Source organism: Passer montanus, unplaced genomic scaffold, assembly GCF_014805655.1.
Source record: "Passer montanus isolate IOZ18808 unplaced genomic scaffold, ASM1480565v1 scaffold4, whole genome shotgun sequence".
NCBI lineage: Eukaryota > Metazoa > Chordata > Aves > Passeriformes > Passeridae > Passer > Passer montanus.
The window spans coordinates 810,967-835,755 of NW_024368818.1; the positions used below are offsets into that span (position 1 = coordinate 810,967).

General features: G+C 37.1%; 1 protein-coding gene across 4 annotated transcripts in view; it reads right to left on the reverse strand.

The window, feature by feature from the left end:
• Positions 1-331: 331 nt before the first annotated feature.
• Positions 332-24,789, reverse strand: part of PDS5B (PDS5 cohesin associated factor B) — a 101,142-nt gene continuing 76,684 nt past the window's right edge. Inside the window, exons 25-35 of one of the 4 annotated variants that reach the window (XM_039718380.1) lie at positions 20,552-20,756; positions 16,252-16,366; positions 15,791-15,923; positions 14,742-14,861; positions 14,346-14,408; positions 11,965-12,110; positions 9,618-9,717; positions 5,255-5,697; positions 5,063-5,164; positions 2,043-2,184; positions 332-1,214 (exon numbers count right to left, since the gene is read on the reverse strand). In XM_039718380.1, coding sequence (XP_039574314.1) covers positions 1,179-1,214; positions 2,043-2,184; positions 5,063-5,164; positions 5,255-5,697; positions 9,618-9,717; positions 11,965-12,110; positions 14,346-14,408; positions 14,742-14,861; positions 15,791-15,923; positions 16,252-16,366; positions 20,552-20,756 — 1,605 coding nt within the window. In that variant the 3' untranslated portion in view covers positions 332-1,178. Of the gene's footprint in view, positions 1,215-2,042; positions 2,185-5,062; positions 5,165-5,254; positions 5,698-9,611; positions 9,718-11,964; positions 12,111-14,345; positions 14,409-14,741; positions 14,862-15,790; positions 15,924-16,251; positions 16,367-20,551; positions 20,757-24,789 lie in introns of all 4 variants that reach the window. The other 3 variants (XM_039718379.1, XM_039718382.1, XM_039718381.1) reach the window with 3 other exon arrangements.

A 24,789-nucleotide genomic window follows, 5' to 3' on the forward strand; every position in this document is an offset into this window, starting at 1 on the left:
GGATCTCTCATGAGGCAACCTACCATATACTACTGCTAGATACGAGTTTCAAAAAAAACATTACATCCCATTTTCAGCACATTTTTCATAAACATGCAACTTCACTATAAAATACAAAACACTTGGCTCTCAAGAACAGCTTTATAAAGACACACTGCATCAATAAAATTTCTCTTTGTGATTAACTTTACATTGTAATAAGAACTGTATTTTCACTAATGTTTATATATCAGATTTCATATTATAATGTAGTAATAATTTGCTCTTTGTGAACATCATGTTCAGAAGGAAATATCTATACACATTAACATACTAGACTATTAAAAACTCAGTTACAGAATTTTATTGATACAGTAGATTAATAAAAACTGATAGGGGAAGATAAAATGGGTAGGGTATTCAGTACATTATTTAATAACACACTTTTAAAATTAAAATATTTTAAATCTTTTTTGAATTTTCAATGCCACTACAAGTCCAGAAAAGTCTGGCATCAATACTGAGGTGTAAAACCAAACTTCTTTCGAAATTTGCATCTCTTGTATTATTCTATCCAATATTGTTCAACTGTAAAAGAAAGTAATTTAGCACCTCTGATGATAGGTAGGTGCCTGAAGGTAAACACTAGGTTATATTCATGAAGGAAACAAAGACTTTTTTTTCTTCTTCTTCTTCTCCTCGACAAATAGTGGCAAAAGAATGTGGCACTATTTGTTCAACTGACTTGTTTTTCACAGTTAAATGTCAACAAGAGTACAAATACGAACACTGACAGATATTGCTTGAGATCAATTTTCAACAAACTCTGTTCTTTTTTTAAATCAATCGATCCAATAAACAGTGGGGTACTGTCAGTTTAAAGCCGCAGATAAAAGCTATACAAGCACTTTATAAGTCAGAAACATTAAAAAAAGAACTATTTACAGTTTTCTTCTTTAGTTCATATGTCTACAAAGCCAGCGCACATTACACTTCACAAAAATCCACAGTTAATGATATCAACATGTGTGTGGCTAAAGCTTGTGACCTAGGGACTGCAAATGCAGGGGCAGTAAAATAGGTTTTGTCTTTTCTTCAGCAACCCCATTTGTGCACTAACAGCTTCATTCAGTCTCAAGCTTTATATTAAAAGCATTCTTCAAAGCTTTCACCTGGAAGGCTGGTAACTACATGCTCACTCATCGTCTTTCCCTTTTGGAAGTTCTGCGACGGACCTATTTGGAGAAAAGATATTTTAAATGTTTTTTTACAGAAAAATTTTGAAAAATTCAAGAACAAATACATTTTACAATGGGAAAAAATGCCCAGGCTCACTCAATGTTTGAGTATCCATACGCAGCGTCATTCATTACTCATGACTTACTTTGGTCACAAGTACAAGTCTCACTCAGTGACCAGGACCTAACTTCATTTACTGAACCCCCATCCTCAATGGAATTCACAACAATGCAGTTTCCTTTCTCAGAGTTTCCATATCTCAGATGCTCCAACCATCAGATTTATCCAAAAGTGTGAAGGCATTCTCAGTTTTAGTGCGACTACTAACATTGCTAATGTATTTCTATGAATACGAAAGTGAACTCATTTTAACATATGCTGGTAAGAGGAAGAGATCAGTTTAGGATTCTGTTCCAAGACTCCATGCTTATTTTCCAGTACTATTTATTTGGTGTGTCTGTTTTGCATAAAGAAGCTTTATTTATTATTAAACTCTAGATGAGAAGAATGGCAGGAGTTACAGAAAATAATTCCCATTAGATGCTACACAATTCTGTCATACAGATAAGAAAGGCTACACAGGACAGAAACTTCAAGATACTTGATAAAAAATTATTTTCTAAGAAATGCAGTTTCTCTAGGAAACTACAGTGCAGCTCCACTACACAACAGTGCTAGCTGACAAGCACCCCATTCATTTCAAAGGAGGAAGGTTAAGTTCTAAAAATGAGAAGTCATTCTAAGAACAGAGGTCATTGGCTGATCATCAATACACAGAGAACGCCATAAAGACTCACAAAGAAAAGAGCAGGCATTTCTCTTACATTGATTGTGGAAACTTCCTCTTCTTCCATTACTTCTTCCTGGGGAATATCATCACTGACAGGTGAACCACTTTGAAACACATCCATCTCTTCACTGGATTCATTCTCTTTACTGGCTGCTTGTTTAGAACGCCCTGCACGGCTACAAGAAGAACAATAAAGATCAGCTTCACAGCCCCTGTACATCTGCAATATGTATGCATAAACAGTAGAGCAGAGCAAACATTCCAGTTGACAAAAACAGCAGCATTACCATTTCATGTTCTATAATGCTGCTGTCTTTTACACCTGTCTAGTTCATCCATGCACAGAACTGAAGTGAAACTAGGAGGCTGGACAACACTATTTGAAAACAAAATTGTTCCACAATAGAGGCCCAGGAGCGCAAAGTTGAACAATTTTGCCTCTATAGACGTGACAGATTTTTCTCTTCAGTGCCACGATACAGGCCAAAATAGGTTGACACAACACTACCAATGAACAGGAAAAGCCAAAGAGCCAGAGACTGAACATTGTTAGTTTTCTCTCTATTCAATTCCATGAACAGATGTACTCTACTTCTCCAGGACTTCTTACATAACAAATTTGAATAATTGCATCTATGTTTTTTCAGACCTAGAAGAACCCATGTTGCTACCCATGAAATTAACACCTAAAATGCAAATCGTCCAAGCTACCTCAGGGATAACCAGCGTAACAATATCTTAATCAGGATAATCAAGAACAATCAGTCAACAAAATCTTAAACTGTGTTGGTCATGGGATTTGTGCCACAAGCAGAAAGCACCCATTTGCTTAAAATGAGAATTAGCCAACACCCCTTGCCTTTAAAGAAAAGCCAACTATAAATGTATCCAAAACTCCACAGCTGCACCCACATTACAGTAGCACAATTCAGAATCAAATCACTGAATCATCCCATTTACTGCAGGTGCAGTCTTGGTGCACCAAAGTTGGTGACGTTTTGGTTTAAATGAAACTGGAAACTCAGTTCCGGGCACACAACAGACAGACTTCAATCTCCAGTAGGGGCACAGATCCAAAACAATCATACTCTGATGCCATCACATCATGAAAGCGGTAGGAATTTTCAATCCTGAGAACCACTAAAATTCAGACAAAATAAAATCTCTCAATTGCATAGCAATTATAGTATTTCCAAACCAACCAACTTGCCATCGCTTAACACAAATTAGCCCAACTCAAGTCCTCCAAGACTGGTAGAAGCAACAGAATGGAAAAGGAAGCACAAGAATTATTCACAAGCTAGGTTGTTCCTTTCACATATCACAAAATAAGCCTGTTCATGTGTGCTAATTGGTATCCCAATTTGCTATCAGAAATAGGTTATACACTACCACCCACAGGATACATTATCACCTCATACACAAAATCCCAAATTATTATGCCCAATCCGCTCCCAAGGAGCACAGAAAGCTTTAAGCATTTGGTATAAATATATTTATCTTCCAGTACACAATGCTGGCTCAGTCTATCAACTTACTTCAGTGAAAACTCAGGTAGATGGAAGAAAGACTTGACTACAATGCACTTTGAGAAATGGCTACTGTCTCACGTTTTTCTTGCAGATTTGGGAAAAGAACAGTCAAGAAATATGGGTGGTCTGATAAAACAAACAAACAAACACAACCCACTTTTTTTTTTTATGAAATCTAGAATAGGTCCAACAACTTTGAACCCTGACAGCTGACAGGAACAACATTCATACAAGTGAATGAGAGCTATGCTTGTTACTGATTGTGAGTATTGATATATTTTACTGTCAGCTTAAAAAGGAATAAGAAACATACCAACTTCACAGAGAAAAGTTATTTATATATTTAGTAAAGGGCACATTTGACAAACACCAGATAGCACATCACCCAACAATAACTTGTTGGTTTGTCTTCCCTGCATGGCAGTAGCAGTTTCCAACTCTTGTTCTACTGCATGTGTAGTAGTGACTTCTGGAGTAACCAGCCAGTGTTGCTCCTGTGTTTCTGGTTACAGAGGAAAGCAGAAGCACAGGTCTGACCTGAGGCAGAGAAACTGGAAAGGTCAGGATGTATAGCAAGCAATATGCCAGATCATGTGATCCAGAGTGAGCCCAGAATTTGAACTGAGGGTACAAAAGCTTGTTCAGGCAAGGTTCTCCTGTAGGGAAGATCCCTGGTATAAGGCAAGTCAGTACACTACACTGCCACAGGAAGTGCAATGTGATGCTAACTAAGCCCAGAAGCCAGACAGACAATAGAGATATACAAGAATGTCAGACAGTAGATGTCCTCAAGTAGTGCCCCAAGGAATTTATATCAGGTTCTAGAAAAGTAAATATTCTCCATGAGCTGCAGTTTGATACAAGTGGTCAAATAACCCCTTGTGCACTCTGCTTACATATATTAACTATACATGTACAGAAAAGGTACAGATACCTGTATTTTCCTATAGCAGGCACAAAAAATGAAGCTAGCCAACAACAAGTTTACCTTCATTTGGGACCTTAATGCACTTCAGAATTTTCAGAAGCTATTACCCTTCACTGATCACAACACATCTTTTCCACATGAAAATTATTTAAGTGGATAGTAAGAAGGCCACAAATTAGAAAGTGAACATTAATTTAAGGAGAATGCGAATAAACTTAATTCTCCACAATTCTGTTTCACCATAGTAACAATTTGATTTTTCCCTGCTATCCAAAACAAACAAGGTCATTTTTCCTCTCCTTTAAGTCCTAATAAAGCCCTGTCTTCAAGACTTCTGTATGCTTTATTGACTTTTCTCCTAAAAAAGCAAAGCTACATACATGCTACTTGAGCACATTAAAATTACTTACAGCCTCTTGCTCTGTTGTGAGACGCCCTAGGAGAAGCAGCTAAGGAAAACATTTTAGAAATAACAATAGCAATTTATTTTCTTAACTGTTAACTAGCATTCTGAAATATTTCTGAAATAAAGGATTGCTTGGGGGCACAGGGGCATTATTTAATTTTCACTAAACACAGATTTAGAAGACTTACACTTTTTTTTGCTGTGCTGGTGGTGTTTGTGATGACCTTCCTCGTCTTTTCTGTGGCGTAGACTGTGCTGATTCAACTGTACTACTTTCAGATGGCTCTGCTCTGTTTTGAGGAAGACCCAAATTGCAAAGCATCAAATTATAACTAATGTCCAAAGATAAAATGACATAGCTTACAAGAAGATAGACTTACCTCTGCTGTGTTCTTTTTGATGTCCTATTTTGCCTGCCTTTTGGTTTTTGTTCAATGTTTTCAGTTTGCCTTTCTTCCTCCTCCTCCTCCTCTTCCACTGCAGCTGCTGGCGGTTGTTTTTTTTTGCTCCTTTTTGATGACTTTGCCACTGGTTCTTCCTTTGGTGTTGCCCCATTATTTGTTCTGGTAGGGCGTCCTCTTCTCCCTTTCTTTGGTGGACTGTTCTGTTCATCCTCACTTTCTATCACATCTTCTTTTAGCCGTTTTTCCTCTTGCCATTGTGTTTCATCAGCTTCTGATACAACTGCAGGTCTCTTCCTTCCCCGTTGACTACCTCTAAGCTTCTGCTCTTGACCCAGTTTATTCAGGTCATCTATGCTTAGCTTCTCTTCTGAATCTGTGATAGTGGCTTTCTTCCTTCCTCTAGGCTTCTCCATCTCGGACTGAAAGGCAAGATTGCACCATTAAATTAAAAAATTAAACCGCCATATTAAACAGTCACATGTAGAAGCTTCCTCCAACAAGAGTCTTCAAATTACCCAAGTTGTCTCAGATTGTTTACTGTATTCATTTCAAAAACATTTGCAAAAAATATAAACGCACACCTACATATAAAATAGCAGACAATGGGGAAAGATTATTTGAAAGGTGAGTAGTTAAAACCCTGAAGTGTGTAAGGCCTTCCTCATTTGTATCCTCTGCTGTGTCCAACACAGTAGGACAGAACATCCGTAACTGCATTTCTATCTACAGGAAGATATAGAGACAGAGATGATGGGAATTGCCAACTTGTGCCTTCAGCTCTTCTTGTGAGCTGCAGGGCACTTATGCCTGGCTCCTGTGCTGGCACTGGCAAGGCACTAATATAGAAGACAGTGGGCAACCTGACTTTACAACCACAGAAGGAAGCACAGGAATTAGTGGTAGCTGCCAAGTCACTGTTGTCAGAGCAAGCAATACCAACATTTCCTCTGAGCAGTAAAACAATCCACCCAAGCCTTAAAACAAACAGTTTGGGTCAGAAGGGACCTCTGAAGGTCATCTCATTCCAACCATCCTGCCATGGCCAGGGACACCTTTCACAAGGTTGTTCAAAGCCCCATCCAACCTGGCCCTGAACATCTTCAATGACAGAGCATCCACAACACATCTGGGCAACCTGTTCCAGTGTCCCTCCACCCTCACTGTAAACAATCCCTTTCTTGTGTCCAATAAACCTCACCTCTTTCAGTTTAACACTGCTGCCCCCTTATCCCATTTCTACAGGACAAGTCAAAAGTCTTTCTCCATCTTTCTTACATGCCCCCATCATACTGGAAGGCTGCAATAAGGTCTTCCCAGAGCCTTCTCTGCTTCAAGCTAAACAATCCCAACTCTCCCAGCCTTTCCTCTGAGCAGAGGTGTTCCAGCCCTCTGACCATTCTTGTAGCCTTTCTCTGGATCTGCTCTGACAGCTCCATGTCTATCTTCTAATGGGGACCTAGCGATGGACACAGCACTCCAGATGAGAGTCCCAAGAGACATCAAGAATCCCCTCCTTGCCCCCACTGGCCAGTTTCCTTTTGATCAGCCCAGGATACACAGCTGGCTTTCTGGACTGTGAGCACATGTGGCTGGCTCATGTCCCATTTCTCATACATGAGTGACCCTGAGACTCCTTCTCTGCAGGGCTGCTCTTAATCCCTTCGCTCCTCAGCCTGTATGGATACTGAGGATTGCCTGGAGCCAGGTGCAGGACCTTGCACTTGGAGCTCTTGAACCTCCAGATGTTCCCCTGGGCCCAGTCCTCAAGCCTGTCAAGGTTTCTCTGGATGGCATCCCTTCTCTCTAACACATCAACAAAGGTAGAAACCCATTCTGAATCATAAGGTTTGAAAACATATTCATAGAATCTTTCCTTCTCCTCTCCATGCTCTAGTTCTCTAAAGAGCACAGTAAAGAGTCATAAACAGTGCAAAGAATTCAATAAGCAGCTACTAAGGCCCCAATCAATCCTCAGAAAAATAAAAGCAGAAAATATTACCCATCCACCAATTCATGGGTATCATGACTCTTTCGTTTCACATCATGAAATTATCCAACATATTTACACTAGTTCTGTTTCACAGTAACATATTAGTACACAATATTTCATAGTAACACTACTGTATTTCAATGCATTTATTAGTATTTGCCACATTGAAATTTCATCTATATAATCAGAGATACATCATTTAAAACCTGAATGAAGGTTACAGGTCAGCTTACATATTCATTCATGTCTCCATTTTACCCAAAAACCATTCTCAAGAAATGCAGAAAGAAACTCTAGGAAGGATATGAGGGTAAAAAGGAAAATAAATTGAAGGACAAAAAATTAGCCTAGAAGAAAATGAGAAAATTGTTTGAACAATGATGACATCTCCTGTCAGTTCATGTCTTCAGTGACATTCTCTTTATTCCCCACTTTATTTGCTTTTGCAGAAGCAAATCTGTCACTGCACCTTCTTTTAGCTGGTAAGTAACTGCTGCCAATTTTCAAAGCAAAGTTTCTCCCTGGGGCTAAACAGAGTCCCACAGCCTTAGAACTAAGGTGTTAATCTGTTAATCTAAGGTGTTAATCTAGAAAAATATCCTGAAGAGCGATGCCTTTAGAACATGGACCATCTGCTACCCAATCAAAATCCTGCTTCTCAGTTAATGCTTGCTGTAACCTGCTCCCCATCTCCAAAAAAACAAAAATGAGTTCTGAATCCACAATCTTGAGCAACTCCCTTACAAATGCCTTCAGAACATGGACCATCTGCTACCCAATTAAAATCCTGCTTCTCAGTTAATGCTTGCCATCTCCAAAAAAACAAAAATGAGTTCTGAATCCACAATCTTGAGCAACTCCCTTACAGATTCAAAGTGGAATGATGCACTCAAAAGTACTCAAGACACTGACCTGTATCACTGTATCACTGACATTTCTCAGTAGTTACCAGTTCAAACTAATGCTTCTAAACATGAACTGCATGCCAGGAGCTGTCTGGACTCTCAGACTTTAGGGTTTACAGAAGTGGTTTTGGTGTTTTTTTGGTGTTTTTGTTTGTTGGTTAGGTTGGTTTTTGTTTTTGGGTTGGCTAAAATCCTGCTTCTCAGTTAATGCTTGCTGTAACCTGCTCCCCATCTCCAAAAAAACAAAAATGAGTTCTGAATCCACAATCTTGAGCAACTCCCTTACAGATTCAAAGTGGAATGATGCACTCAAAAGTACTCAAGACACTGACCTGTATTTGCTTTATCACTGACATTTCTCAGTAGTTACCAGTTCAAACTAATGCTTCTAAACATGAACTGCATGCCAGGAGCTGTCTGGACTCTCAGACTTTAGGGTTTACAGAAGTGGTTTTGGTGTTTTTTTGGTGTTTTTGTTTGTTGGTTAGGTTTTTGGTTTTGGGTTGGCTTTTATTTGTCTGATTTTTGTTTGTTTTTTTTTCTTTTTTTTTTTGACAAGAGATTCCAGATTTTTCTTATTTAGTTATAAACTGGATTGCTTTCCCCACAGTATAAGGTAGTTATTTATCCTTCAAGACAAGCAAAAGTTCAGTAATTTTTACTAGCCAGTAGCTTATATCCCAAGCACCCTAGAAAAATGCACCAGAATGACATAATGAGAGAATAGAGAAATGTCAGAGACAGTAAAAAGAAATAGAGCAGCAGTGACATCAGATACAGGACATCCTTAATGCAGCCTAGAAAATCCAATTCTAGCAAATCTGATCTTATTACTTTCTCATGCATATCCCAAATAGTACAAAATTTACAGACTGTCAAATACTATTAAGGCACAAAGAAGTGAAACTTACTAGTGGTAAGGGAAATTTTCATTATTTTGTTTGACCTGTTTTTAGAATTACAATACCATTATAATTTTCTTCTGTGGTTTATTTTTCTGTATTCTGATACAGGTATAAATACTTCTTAAGGTAATATTTAGCCTGCTTGCAACTTCTTTTACATATTAAAGCACTACATCTGAGTGAGATGTTTTACATCCTCATTAGAAACCTTTCTGATTACTGAACTACATATATATATATATATCTCCATTGATCAGAATTAGTAAGGATTCTCCAAAGCCTCTGTAACATGAGGGACATGATTTTGAGTGGTGGACTTCACTCTTCCAAGTTAATGGCTGGACTTGATGGCCTTTAAAGGTCTTTTGCAACCTATATGATTCCATGAGAAACAAAACCTTTTTTTTCATTGTATTTTCATATCCAACTCTAATCACATTTTCCAGTAGTTTAAATTATCAGCTCAGTTTCACATTTCAACATATTTTTTGGAATGATCTCAAATATCATCACATTAATTTTTAACAGCTCACCCTTACAAGATCAGAGTCGTCCCTTTTGTCAGTTTTCTTTCCTGGTAAGGGTGAAGTCAGTGTGAATTCTTCATTTTCACTGTGGTCCATTTCAGTACTGTCAAGCCTAGGATGAATAAACATATATTTCCCTCATTATTATAATACATTGGGCAATCATTAAAAATACTAGGGACAGCAATTTTCATTTAAAAAATCTATTAATAAACCAAGAACAATTTGGCAGAAGGAACCTTTCAGTGTGGGACTATACGTACAAAGTATCACAAGCCACATCACCTAGGTCTCAAGACAAATGTTTGGATCAAAACCACATTCAATTTTCTTTTTTCATTGGGAAAGATAAGCAGCCTTTTTAAACAGAAGAGTATGAGTTGTAAGAGATCTGTGTTTGCATACAATTGCCTACACTTTCCTATAGCCATCAAGGATTCCCACAGACAGACCACAGCCAAAGAACACACATCTTCCTATGGTGAGGTTTAGGCAATAAAACAGCAATTCAAATTTCCCTCTGCTTTTTGCAGCAGTAATTTCATTTTTATCTCAGTTTCTACAAATGTTAAGCGTGGACAATAATGCCTCCTGCATATGTAAAACACTGAGACCCACAGATAAAGGTAATGCACAAAAGCCAATACACAAGGCATTTCATTTCATCTGCAGAAGCAAGATTTTTAAATACCAGTTTATGTTTTTTTAATGAAAAGAAATATGCTATGTGTGGAAATGACAAGTGGTATTCAAACACACAAACTCAACTCCCTGGCCTGGGCACTGCATAGTGAGCGAAAGATGTTCTCTCACTCCTACAGGTGTACAATCTGTATTTACTGGGATGTAATAGGAAGCTTAGGTTTTATACATCCTCTCAAAAAATGCCAATCTGCCTGTACATATTCAGACAGACTAAACTGGAAATACTGTGCATCCCGAATCATTCCCATCTCTTTTCTTTGTCTTTGGCATCTCCACCCAAAACACTAATCCCTTAAATTTATGTGAACTGGAGAGATCATGAAGATGGCAGAACATGTTAGGCTGTGAGTGCAGCATTTTTTAAAATTTGACCTCAGATTCATTTTGCTGGATATAGAGAGGAATCTGGAGTGCTAGAACCTGTCATCAGCCAGCAATACAGTGCAGCATGTGAACCTGCATGACTTGTAAGAAACAAGCCTTTCTGCAGACTTTCTAGTGGAGAAATATTTCTTGCAAAACACTGCACTACATTTAAAGTTAATATTACATATTGAATAGTCACAGAAGTACCAAATAAGAAGTCTTAAATTCAAAAGAAATATTTCTTGCAAAACATCACATATTGAATAGTCACAGAAGTACCAAATAAGAAGTCTTAAATTCAAATATAACATTTCCTAAGTCTTGAAAGAATGTGAAACAATAGAAAGAATACAAATAGTGGGGGCGATACAATCTCTCACTGTCAGAAAAAAAAAAGAAACAAAACACTAGTGACAATGTGACTTTCAGTTAAAAGAAAAAAAATGAACATAAGATACATAGATTGATGAATACAAAACTGACACAAAGCAAGCTATAATTTTAAAGATAGGTAACTAGAAGATGACTGATGTAGCATTACAGTGCACTCACCTCTCCATCACAAAACTAACCTAAAATCCAAAAATATTTGTCTGCAAAGTCCAGCAAAGTGCAGGACTTGAGGAGGAAGTCATGCAGGACCACTACAATGGTTTACCAGTTCTCCCTGGGTGGGATGTGTTTGTAGCATTACAGCCAGGTTCCCAGGGACTGCAGCTGTGTGTACACACACACATATATACACGTGTACACATATATGTGGGGGGAGGAACATTGCTATCTACCTAAAACACCCCAACCCTGTCCTCAAAAAAATTAAAACATGAGGCTTTCCTTTTTTTCCTTCAGCCAATTCTGGATGTAATTTGATTCTGGGGTTTGGGGGTTTTTTTGTTGTTTTGTTTTTTGGTGGGTTTTTGTTGTTTTGGGGTTTTTTAAGAAAATTTATTTCTGGAGTTAGAAAGCCATATTCATGGTTTCAGTTACCTTCAGCCAATTCTGGATGCAATTTGATTCTGGGGTTTGGGGTTTGTTTTTTTTGTTGTTTTGTTTTTTGGTTCTTGATTTTTTTTTGGTGGGTTTTTGTTGTTTTGGGGTTTTTTAAGAAAATTTATTTCTGGAGTTAGAAAGCCATATTCATAGTTTCAGTTATACCAATGTGGTACTGTAACTTTACTTCAATGTAAGATAAAAGAATTCTGTCTTTTACTTAGAAAACATTATAGAAGTATTCAAAGTTTCCATTACAAATATTTGAAATATCAAAGATCCTTTGTTGTCTACCAACCTCCCTTTGATCCTTCCCGGAGAGCTTGGATTTGAACTGCTGCTGGCATTGCTTACAGTTTCCATTCGTGAAGATTTGGATTGAGACTGCTTGCCTGCTGACGAAAGAGGCTTATTAACTGCTCCAAGAACATTGGCTGCTTTGGGCTGAAACCAAAAATATATTGCCTTTATTTTAAGCTACACGTTCAGATATTGTTAACATGTACTATGCTTAAAATACTCACAGATTTCACTTTCTGCAATCATTATGTTAATTTTAACACAAAGTGATAAACATTGTCGTATGAAAGCTACAACAGAGACCAGAAGGAAGCTGAAGGAGCTGCAATCAAATAACTAGCTGCCACCAAAGCTAGTGTTCTTCTCTCTAGCCTTAGATTCTGTCCTCTTCTCATTGGTAGTGCTCTGTGCTCACCAGACCATGCAGTCAGGCACTGCATCACTTTGTGTGCCATTTGCTTTCTGCTGATTTATCTACCTGAACCAGCTCCCCATCTGCATCAGAAAAGCACCTGGCCCACTGAGGGAGAAATAGCAGCACAACGGCCCTTTCAGCAAAGGAGACATTACTGGAAACCACATTAGTTTCAACAGGGAATAAATGAGAATCTCCAAAGCCAAATAATGTGGAGAAAATTCTGATACTTCTTTCACAGATTTAAAAATGTTAGGCTTTTATTAAGTGCCACAATTTCCAGACACTGGTGAGCTTCAGGTTATTAATTTAACTGGATTATCTTTCAGACCTGCCAAACGCCTCCAGCTCATACTGACTTTTGAGAGAGCTGAAAGAGTTCAATTATTCTTAAAGAGAATGCCAAACACACATGTAAAAAAAATTTGAGTCAAAGACCATTCCCTGCATCTCTCATTATGCATCTTCTCCTCCAATATTAGATTCTAACTATGTCTGCAGTTAGTGACAGCTACAAAAAGTTCAACATGCATATCCTATCAGCCTTGGGTGCTTCTTTTTTCAGAGCTACAGACCATGGAATTTCTGGTTATACTTTTATAGCCAGAGGGAATTTTACACTTAGAAGGATTCATTCTGCACTGAGCACAAAAAAAAAATGATAGCATATGCTTTCCAAAAATAAACCTTGGAGAACTAAATCCAGATTAACAATTTACTTGTATTAGTTTAGAACTAAATGTTAATCAGTGTATTCTGAAAGAGCTCAAAAGCAAAGAGATTTTCAAATTCACACTGAACTGGACTTACTGCTGAAGAGGGACTATGAAGGCCTGCACAAAGAGCTCCTCCCTTTCACAGAATACACTCAAAGCCTTCCTGCCCTCAGTGTTATCTGCTTATATCCACTCCACTAACATTCACCCAAGCCGGTCTTCCACTCGCAAAAACAAGACTCCCCAGACCAACTTTCATTTCATGTTCCTCTCGTGATAGTGAAGAAACTGAACATTTTGGTGGTCAAATACACCTCTCCTGTTTGTTACAAAGTTTCAAAACAACACAGGGAGAGCTAGAGTACTCAGCAACAGAAATTTTAAATAATATCAAAGTTAACTTAGAATTCATAAGAATTCACAAGAATAGAATGATGATCTATTCCAATCCATAAATGTTGACTTTCAATTTCTCAAAGAGAAATCTGCTTCTTTTCCTAGCTTGCACTCCTCCTTTATTAAGTTACTAGCTGACAGTTCATGCTTCATTAGCAAAGTTAAGGGTAATGAAGATTTCTTTCTTTCACAAGGTAACAAATTAATGTTCTTTGTCATTTAGAACAGGATGCATTAATCCAGATGAAGACCACAGTTTGTCAGTTCCTTTACCAGATAATTAATTTTATCCTAAAGAGTACCTGGGTTTAGTTTTACTGAAGAAAGAACACTGCTATTCAATAGAATGCATATTCTGAAGGAACAAATTATCAAAACTATAGAACAGTCAGTTATCTTGTAAGGTACTGTAAAATTGTAGTCAGCTTTGCCAAAGATTCATTATGTGATTTTTAAAATTATTTCTGTTACAGTTTTCCATAGCTGCCACTTGGTATGCAACATTGTAGTCTTCTGCAGTCTAAAAAGGTTAATCATTTTGTAAACGTGACAAATATTATGGGTTATACTGGGGTGGTTTTGGATCCTCTCCTTCTAAAGGTAACAGGTTTTGCCTATTGTTGCCACTACCCAGTACAGACAGCAGCAGTTTTCCTTTTACCCATGTCTTTATACCTAGAAACAATTTGTTCTCTTAAACATTGTGTTTCATTAATTACATGGTAGTTTTCTTCAAAAAACAAAATGACCAAAAAAACCCACAGAGAAAGTAAACAAAACTGTCACTCCAAAAACAAAGACAAACCAGAACACAAACACAGCACCAAACCTCAACTCCCATACCACACCTACCTTTCCAGGGGTGAAAAAAGACTTCATTTCTGGAGGAAGATAATTTTTGGTGTTACTGAAATTCTGAAAAAAAAGGGGGTGGGGACAATTACAGCAATAATCAGCGAATGAGAGACAAACATTCTGCAGATTGCACTGCAAGATTTAATTTACATAATTTATGCTTTTGAATTGTTAAACTAGAACAGTAATATGAGAGTAGGGGGGAAGAGAAATTGGTGTGTGCATATATATATATAAAATATTTATGAAAACATATATACATACATTTTCAATTACAATGTAAGGGGGAGAAGTCTGAAGTTACAAGAAATAGTTAAGAAAAACAACCGTGAATTACAACTAGGAAATATTTAAACAGACTTATCACAAAAAAAATTAAATGCCAAAGTATACCTTGTCAGGTTGAGTAAAATATCTGGCTGGAAGTACAGGGTCTTTAGGGGACTCCAAACTGTATGTTGTACTCTTTGACATAATGATATTCATTGCTACATCACAGACTGTATATAGTTTCTGTAAAAAATAAAATTTAAAAACCAGTTCATTGAAAATCCTGACAAAAGACAGTGTATCTTTCATGCACAGGACCACAAAAAATAACAGTTCAAAAGCAATCATCTTAAATATTTAACTATAGCCTGCATCTTAAACAGTGTCTGTCAGGATACTGAAATGCAGATGGTAAAAGCATAAGCATTGTGAGTCTAACAGTTGAAGACTGATGATTTTCATGGTCTTTCTGCACTTAAGAGTAGTGCTTTCCATAGTTTCTAAGACAAAGTTAATCAAATGAGCACACATATCCCACCCATCCACTACCTAAAACATATTTCTGTGGGAAAAGCAGAAAAGGGACAAATTTGAATATGATGTGATGCTAAAACCACCAAAAAAAAAAGTTTGATACATGCACTACTCAATACCAGAGATTTCTATGTTTTTCTTCCTCCATTAAATTTACTCTTGCACTTTAGAAATTAACTACTAAAAAGCACTTTAGTGAATGATTTAAGCAGTAAATTTTCTTGTTTATATCTAAGTTAGTGTTTAGTAATCTTACTAAGACAGAAACAGAAGAACTGAAAACTATTATGACTCCCTTGTAAACGTGATACTAAAAAGCACTTTATTGAATGATTTAAGCAGTAAATTTTATTGTTTATATCTATTTAAAGTTAGTGTTTAGTAATCTTACTAAGATAGAAACAGAAGAACTGAAAACTATTATGACTCCCTTGTAAATGTGCATGAATTACTGAAGCACAGGAAAATAACTGCCATCTAAACTAAAATAAATACAATTATTACAGAAAATAAAATATCTTGTCATACATACAATTCTATTGAAAGACATTCTGAAGTTAGTGTATACACAAAAAGCAACTCCTTTACATTAGCAGACCAGAATTAAATGCAATTTCCAATCAAAAAGTATCACCTACTTCATTCATTTTTTGATCATCTGGTCCTTGAGCATCCTTAGTCTGTTTGATATTTTCTACCATTTTTCTGATAAAGGCATGACTGTTATTTTCATTTTTAGCCATTAATATTTCCAGTATGAACCACAGGCACCTACAGGAGAAACACAGTATCACGCATGAACCAAAGTACAAAATAAATTTCTTTAAAAAGCACATTTGAGAACATTAAATCCTGCTTTTACTAGTCTAACTCTGAGAAAACAGTTATTTTGGAAAAATGAAATGAAGATGAGCAGAAGGTGAAGGTTTTCTCTATAAAATACCAGAGAGCACTAAACAGCACCTATACTATTTCTCTCAATATTTTACAGAAGTTACTGGCATCATTATGCACACTGGACTGTGTAACAGGGTACAATAACGAATTAAAATTCCACTTAGAATAAAGTAAGAAATAGCACTATTAAAAGTGGTCTTACTCTTTAATGTCCTTGAGTTGTTCAATGTCCTGGACTTTGACATAATCTGGGTCATGAGCTAGAAGATGGATAGTATAAGGAACAACATACTCTGGTAGAAGCGACAACAGTTTCTCTGAAAAGCAGAAGAAATATGCATAAAAAAACTACATACCAAGAAGTATGCTTTTCTACCAAAGAGGAGAGGGCAAATCTTGAGGTCAGCACACATTAAGGTATAAACACATGTGGGCCTATAACTTCTCTATAATGTTTAATTTCATGGATGATGTGCGCATGTTTCATGCATGCAACAATTAAGATTTTAAGTATCTCTCACTCAGGGCTACTTGTTTTCTAGCTACCTTGAGATACAGCTCCAGTTACCTCCTACTCCCAATCCTTTCCTCAGTTCAAAGCCTGTATTCTGAAGGACTTTGAAAAGCAGACATGAGGATGGATCACAAAATCCATGTTGACTGCAAGGTGTGAGACCAGCACAACTACGGGATAAGCCACTACTATTTCTTTGGACATTGCAGTGTGCAGCCTTGCTGTCAAGAGAACAAAGGCTTTCTGCAGGGATTTTGCAGTCAAATTGCCACAATATCTGTTTCCAGAGGAGTGGGAGGTCACATGAAAGCTGTAACAAGGTAGTAGTGCACTGAGTTTGAAAGGCTCAATCCCACCTAAACAGAGCAGCACAACTTTACTATGACATCCAAAGCATTCAAAATATTTTCTAGCATTCTCTGAGACTTTCAGAATCCTAAGCAGGACTGCAAAAAAGTCCTTCCTCCATCATGACAGTCTGAAGACCTATCTCCCTTGGGGATTCAAAAAGTAAGGGTTGATGTCAATGGAAATCTCAGAGTTATGATCACAAAATGCACTTTTTGTAAGGTAACAAAGTCCCTGACCCAACCAACACCATGCAGCATGAACTCCAGCACCTCAGAGATCATCTCCCAAGGGGCACGGACAACAAATGAACAAGTTGTACACCAAAATTAAAAAAAAAAACCCAAAACATTTTTCAGCAAACATCTACGCTGCTTTATTTAGCCTGATGCCTGAGTGACTGGCAGAGGACACACAGCACACCTAAGTTACTAAACCTGTACCCTGTGCAACAGGCAAGACAATGGTCAAAAGAAGGCATCCTGGTATTCCAGGTATACTGCTATGGCACAAGCATCTGATCTTTAGTGCTCATGGCAAATGCAGTATCGTAGTACTATTGATATGACTTGAATGCACATGTGAAGGGAAGAGGGAAATTCCCAGTTCCGCTTTTGAAAAGTCACATTTTGTGACAGTAAGTGCATGGCCAAGTCTGGAAAATCTTCTTTCAGTAAACTTTTACCTATAGCATATTCAGTTATGAAGAAGTCCAAACATCTGTAAATCATTATATACACCAACATGCATTGAAAACTATTTAAAAATATATTAGAACACTAACAGTTTTACCTCCAGTATATGCATTCATATGAGTAATTTGCTTGACAAATGAGTATTTGTCTGACAAATATTGTGCACAAACAAAATACACCATTATTGTAAATTTTACAAAACTAACAATAATTGCCATGTGTATGTCAAGTCTTAAACTATCCCTTTCTTAGAAATCTGTATAAATAGGAGTAATGCAGTCTACATAAAATATATATAATATATAAAATCACCCCATGTCTTTCAAGCTGTATTTATGTAATTGAAATCTAGTGTACTTTGCAAAGCAGCTTTTAGTGTGTTTCAATTGACACTGCACTATTAACTTTGAAAATATCCTTTACTTCTTTTCAAGCACTGTCCTGCATTTTTGCCAGCAGCTGTACATATTACTAAAAACAAAAATAAAGATGGCAGGGAAGTAAAAGAATATAATTACAACTTCAGAACACTAGCAAAATTGGCTTGCGTTAAATATGCCCCAGACAAACCAACCCACTATTATTTGTACTAATTAGCAACTTCAATAGAATGCTAATCAAGAGCTCATAAACTCAGTTTTTCAGTAACTTCCTGCCTTGGACAATTTCTCACATAACTATAACAATAATTCCAACTGGGTCTGGAAAATAAAATTAACTAGTTCCAGACAAAACAGGGGAAGAAAAAATATTGATACATGTTATATTTAACCCTGTCATGACAAAAAACAGTAGGGGGGAAAAAAAAAAGAATTTTTATCTGTAATGAAAGAAAACCCTACCTGAAAGATAGGGTTGTTTTCCTACCAGCACATAAAACTACAATGTGCCAAAATGCTTCACAAGAGTCCTTTATGAGCTTTTAGGAAGAACATTTGTTAAAAAAAAATTAATCTTTACTCTTGTAATTTTTCTGCTTACTGTCTTTCAAGTAAAGCCCATCATGAGAACATAAAAATTCCTATGCAAGACACGTCTCTACCAAGATGAAACTAATAAAAGATACACAATCAAAATAAGTCTCTTCTTGAGTGGCTTCCACTCTGAAGAGAATTTTAAGAGGGCTGAGAATAATTCCTGCCAGCCTATAAAAGGCCAGTGTGGAAGAAAGAGGTGTTTTATTGTCTGATACCAGTCCTTAGAAAGTTTTCCTCAGGCAGGGTAAACAGAAATTTACCATATTTTCAACAAAAGCTGAAATTCCCCCCAAAATATCCAACAGATATCCTCCTCACCTGTATGAAGTTTTCGAGACAAAATGTATCACAAAATCACACATTTACAGATTCAGACAAATAGCTGGAATAAGCAAAGATGCAGATTTCCAAAGGAGGTACTACCATCATTAACCACCCTGAGTTACTGCATGGCCAGCATGGTGAGTGGCAGAGGGAGAAACACATTTAAATATTGTGTTATTTCCAGAAATGAGCTTTGGCTGAACTGCTGCAATATGAATATTTTAGGATACAAAGAGTTCAAGACATTTTATTTGCTGAAAGCTCAGAATGGTAAATCTGAATGGCGTGAAGTTAAGATTGTAATCCTCAAAAAATCCTGCAATCTATATTTAATCCAGACTCCTCATGTGTTATAGCATATGTCAAATCAAAGGCATCACACAATTATTTCAGCAAGAAAATAATTTATCAGGTGCACTTTTGAGGTCCTACTGGATAAAGAAAAGCACACACACCTAGGTTCCTCTTAATTTCTTCCACAGATTTTTGATAGTAACTTTGCAGCATACATTTCAAACACATGATAATTCTTATGATTTCTGTCTACATAATTAAAAAGAGGAATAGTCAACTATTCCTCAACTTTCAAGAGGAATAGTCTTAAAATTACTTAGAGGTGTTTATTCAATTTATTTTTTCTTTTTTACATGTTATTGTAACATGGGAGAAAAGTACCACATGAGTGGGAGAAAAGTACCCCTTTTTTCTTTAACTCTAATTAATTACACACAAAAGGATTTGTCTGCAGACTTATTTTCTGATCAGTCTAAGGGGACTGAGAAAGACTGACTGACATAACTAATATAAAGTGATTCATAAACACAGAAGGAAGTCAGTTGTCTGACAGCATCTCTGAGATCAGATTCACAAAATAGGTCTGGTTTAGGCTAAAAGGATAAAAAAATCCCTTTCATTTCACAAAGGTCAAACCATCAGTAATCTTTCAAAGAAAGAAAACTTTCAAAACCTCTCATTCAAAAATGCTATAGCTCTTCATAAAGGTCTAGGTTTTTTCCTATGACCCTGTACCAGCACTGTAATACTGTATGCCTGTAGCTTTAAGTCAAAAGGACAGATTTAATATAAGAAAAATAGCTGACATGCGTCCATAATAATTCCAAAGCATCCCCATGATTAGACCACTGGCACTGAGAAGACAGAATTGCATAAACTCATCCTAAAGTGCCAACAAATATAGCCCTTTGCAGGAATAACACAGGGTGCTACTCAATACAGCAGTGCAAGGACAGCATTTATGTATTAAAGTTACTTATTAGTAATTGCTGAAATATACTTAATCATTGTCACTTCACTTAGAACATTATTAACATTATTAAGTTCAAATAGTACACATAATTGCCTTGGAAAATTACTTCACTTCCAATATATTTTAGGCATAAGCATTTGCACAGTTTTTAACAGAACTCAAAGACCTCAGCAGTGCCTGTTAAAAAAAACCCAAAAAACAACAAGAAAAACATCTGCACGAAAGAAAACCTGAAAATTTTCAGTTTTCATTAGACACCTCCAAATTAAATTTACAGTCATTCTGTGTATAAACCACGACTATCAATGTTTTTAGTCTACTCACATTTATATTTGAACTACACCGCTTGTAGCAAAAAGTGACTTCTATTCTCTTACCACTAACTGCTGCATGTTGCTTTAGATATTCCCTTCTGACATTTATGTTCTTCACAAGGCACTGCCTAGCATGAGCTCTTCTCTCTTTCACGGGATCTTTTGCACACAGTGCACAAATAGCCATATATTCTAGTGGCAGCCGTAGTCTAGAAAGGCCTTTGTGAAGTTTCTGAGCAAATATTTGTCTCACTTGGTAACATTCATCCTATTAAAAAAAACAAAAAAAGGCAAAACCAAAAAAAGATAACTGTAAACTTTTCTTAAAGCAATAGAAACTGAAAAATAAAGCACGGAAGCTCAGGTAAATATGCTAAAACCAATTAGATCTTGAAGCCACTGAAACACAGGAACTGCAAAATTTTTTTTAAATGCCAATTCAGAGCAATTTAATTGAATTAATCAGCTGAAATTTCCTTTAAGCTCAGAAGAAGAACTAAGGTTCATGCACAGAAAGATATCACACTCAGGACACCCAAGGCCTAATTTAGTATAGCACTAAGGCATGAAGTTACTGAAATTGTTTACAGTTGGGTCACTTCGTTTGTAAAGCCAAAGTCAAAGATCTGCACAAAAACATTTTAGCCACCAGTAACCATCACCATGTTGATTTTGCTGCTACAATTTCACACATTTTTATCAAGATGTTAATATTAAAAGCTGAATTAAATTCAACAGAATTACCAGATAAGGTGAAACACTGATGAGAGTACCAAGCATTTCCATTATACTTGGGAAACCTATGCACTACAACTGATCATGGAAGAGAATTACCTGTGTTGAACAGCTGCCAAACAACACGAAGTAAAATAATATAAAGGCAGCAGCTGTAGTTCTGCAGTTTATTATGCAGTGTGTTCCCAGAAAAGGCATGAACTTTTTTTTTTTGTATGAAAATAACCTACATGTACCATTTAATACATGACAAACCATTTCCTAACACAGGACAAGAAAGCTTAACAGAAACACATGTACAAAAGATTTTGAAGAAAACACACAGAAAAGCTTAAGGTAAACAAGGTCACCAAAATAGCTTGGCACATTTAACCTGCCAAAAAAAGGTCAAGAGGAAAGATTTATCTCTAAATACAAAGAAAAAATGTTAACAGGAGTAAGCAGCTATTTTAGTCAAATGACAGCTTTGAAGTCAGAAAGGATTGAAGAGGGTTTCCAGTTCTCAGCCAACTGGAAGTGCAGAGCCAAAACCTAGCCACTGGAAACACTGGCTCTGCTAAATTTGCAAATGGCATCAAAATAGATCATGTATTAAATAAAACAATCGTCCCTTTGCCTCCACCAAAAATGAAATTAAGAACCTTTTTTCAATCAAGCCCCATTTTCTCCTTTCTGTGCTTCAAGGAATATTCCCCCTCTGTGGACTAAAGTCCTGAAACACCTGCTGCAGCCAGAGTTGAAGTAACTCAAGCCCACAAGCCCAAACCATGAGATCTGCTCATCACCTCTTGTTTCCTTACAGCAAAACCACCCCCAAAGGAGGCTAAGAGAGAGCCCTCTTTTCCTCCTCAGTATCACCTAAGTCTAAAGGAAGCTCAGAAGGGAGGGATGCCCAGTTGCTGTTTCAGCAGGGAAACATGGTTGTCTCAGAGGACAAGGGAGGTACAGTTGCTTGCTACTGATGGTATTGTGTGGCCAATTGGAATGACTATAATTTCTTTATCATTTAATATTGGGAACAACCTTAAATTTGACCCAGCTACACTAGCTCACTAAGAAGAAGGGGACAAAACTTACCGAAGGTATGCCATTTTTAACAGCATACACAAACTCCATAAATTAATTCAATTTTATATATCTACACCTCTGAATTTAATGCCAATTCATCAGAAGTTCACCATTTAAAAGCATTAACAAAATACATCTTTGCAAAACATCATGTACCACTCAGACACAGCTCTGATTCATCAATTACAACACCTTGAGTTAACAAAGAAAACTGAAAAAGCTTTGGGATTGTTTTAAACAAATGAAACTTATGCAACCTACAAGACTTATTCTATATACAATTTAATTGTATTTTCAACAGCAAATCTTATCAGATATTAGATCTGATCTTAAAGCTTGTTAAACACTGCAGTACTATCCTCAGTACTTCACTTTCCCTCTCTTTCAATATGAAGCTCTGTTGACATCAAAATCTGTTCTGGGTATCACAGAAGTCAGCTTCTGGTAAGCTTATAAGATTGGCCAAACACTTATGTAACTTATTTTAAAATTACTAAAACTACATGCATTTCATCATCATAAAGCTCCTGTTTATCAGTGCCACTTTCACACAGCAATTATTGAAAAATTTCATTATGTGTTCTGCACTCCAATCATTACACATTACAAAACAGCAGCATCAGAGGGGGAAAAAGTGCCAGCACAGAACCACAGCAGAACCTGTGCAACCATCACAGGCCTTAAAAAGTAAGATTTTTCCTGTTGTTTAATCTGCTTCTGATCTGCCCACATAGAGAATCTTTGCTGTGAATTAAATAACACAAAACTAGAGTTGGCCTTGATGTCACCTGATTTGTGGCTAGACTTGAAATGCTAAGAATAAATAAACTTTTAGAGTATTCAGTATCTACCATCAAGAAATGGATTCTAATATTAACCACTCTAAGCAATAACACATATGTATGCATATGTGCACATGCCAATCTCAAAAAAAAAAAGCAGTACCACTTTTAAGTGAAAAAATCATTGAAGCCATTACAGCTACTTTGCATCCGAGCATCTCCACTGACAGTGAGAAAGGAAATTGGAGAAGGCCTCAAAAACATCTAGAAAAGTTATTTGTAAGTATTCTAAATCCATTAGGACCTGCAGTGAAAATGAAAGGCAGAATTCCTGACCTGACAGAGCTTACAATCCAAATTCTAGAAAACAACTTAGAAAGTCACAAAAGGCAAAGAGGTATCAATAAATGAAGAGGGAAAAGTGACATAAATGACACTACAAAGGAACAGATTCTCCTGGAAGCAGTGACAAAGCATATGGATATCCACAGGGAGAGGATTACAGACACCCACCATGGCTTTATAAAGGACAAATCATGCCTGACTGGTCTAACCTTTTACAATGAAGTGCAATGAATGTGCAAATGGATAAAGGATGAGCAATTGATGTCACCCACCTGGATTTCTATAAGGGCTTTGACACAGTTATACACAACACTGTTGTCTCTAAATTGGAGTGATATGGGTTTCAGAGATGGACTACTCAACTGATAAGAAACTGGCTGGATGGCCAGGTCCAAAGGATTGCAGTAAAAAAAAAAAAAAAATCTATGTTCAAATGGAGATCAGTAACAACTGGTGTGCTCAGGGGGAAATGCTGGGACCAGCATTGTTCATCTTTGTCAATTACACAGACAGGAGGGTTGAGAACATCCCTCAGCAAGCCTGTGGATAACACCAAGCCAAGTGGTGCAGTTGATACACTGGAGGGAAGGGATGCCATCCAGAGAAACCTTGACAGGCTTGAGGACTGGGCCCAGGGGAACATCTGGAGGTTCAAGAGCTCCAAGTGCAAGGTCCTGCACCTGGCTCCAGGCAATCCTCAGTATCCATACAGGCTGAGGAGTGAAGGGATTGAGAGCAGCCCTGAAAAGGACTGGGGTCACATATGGATGAAAAACTGGACATGAGCTCACAGCCCAGAAAGCCAACCATGACCTGGGCTGCATCAGAAGGAGAGTGGCCAGCAGGGTCAGAAAGGGATTCTCATCATCTACTCTGCTCTCATGGGACCCTCATCTGGAGTGCTGTGTCCCGCTCTGGAGCAATGGTTTTACACTGAAAGAGGTGAGCTTTAGATTGGACATATGGAAAAGATTTTTTTACCATGAGGGTGACAGGACACTGGAACAGGCTGCCCAGAGAACTCGTGGACACCCCATCACTGGACATGTGCAGGGCCAGGTTGGATGGGGCTTTGAGCAACCTGTTCTAGTGCAAAGTGTCCCTGACCACAGCAAGGGAGTTAAATGAGATTATCTTTATAGGCTCATTCTGGTCCAAAGTGTGCTATAATGCTACAGTAAAATGTGATACTAACTGGCTTATAAATGTTGAGAACCCAACAAATGTTCTAATTTGAATCTTATCTCTCAAAATTCCCTTTTAAAAATTCAGGGAAGGTAAGCATTAGACACAAAAAAGGTGACAACACATGTTAGAATATCCACAAACAGTTAAGACTGTTATAGCTGGAAAATATGTGACAAAAGTGAG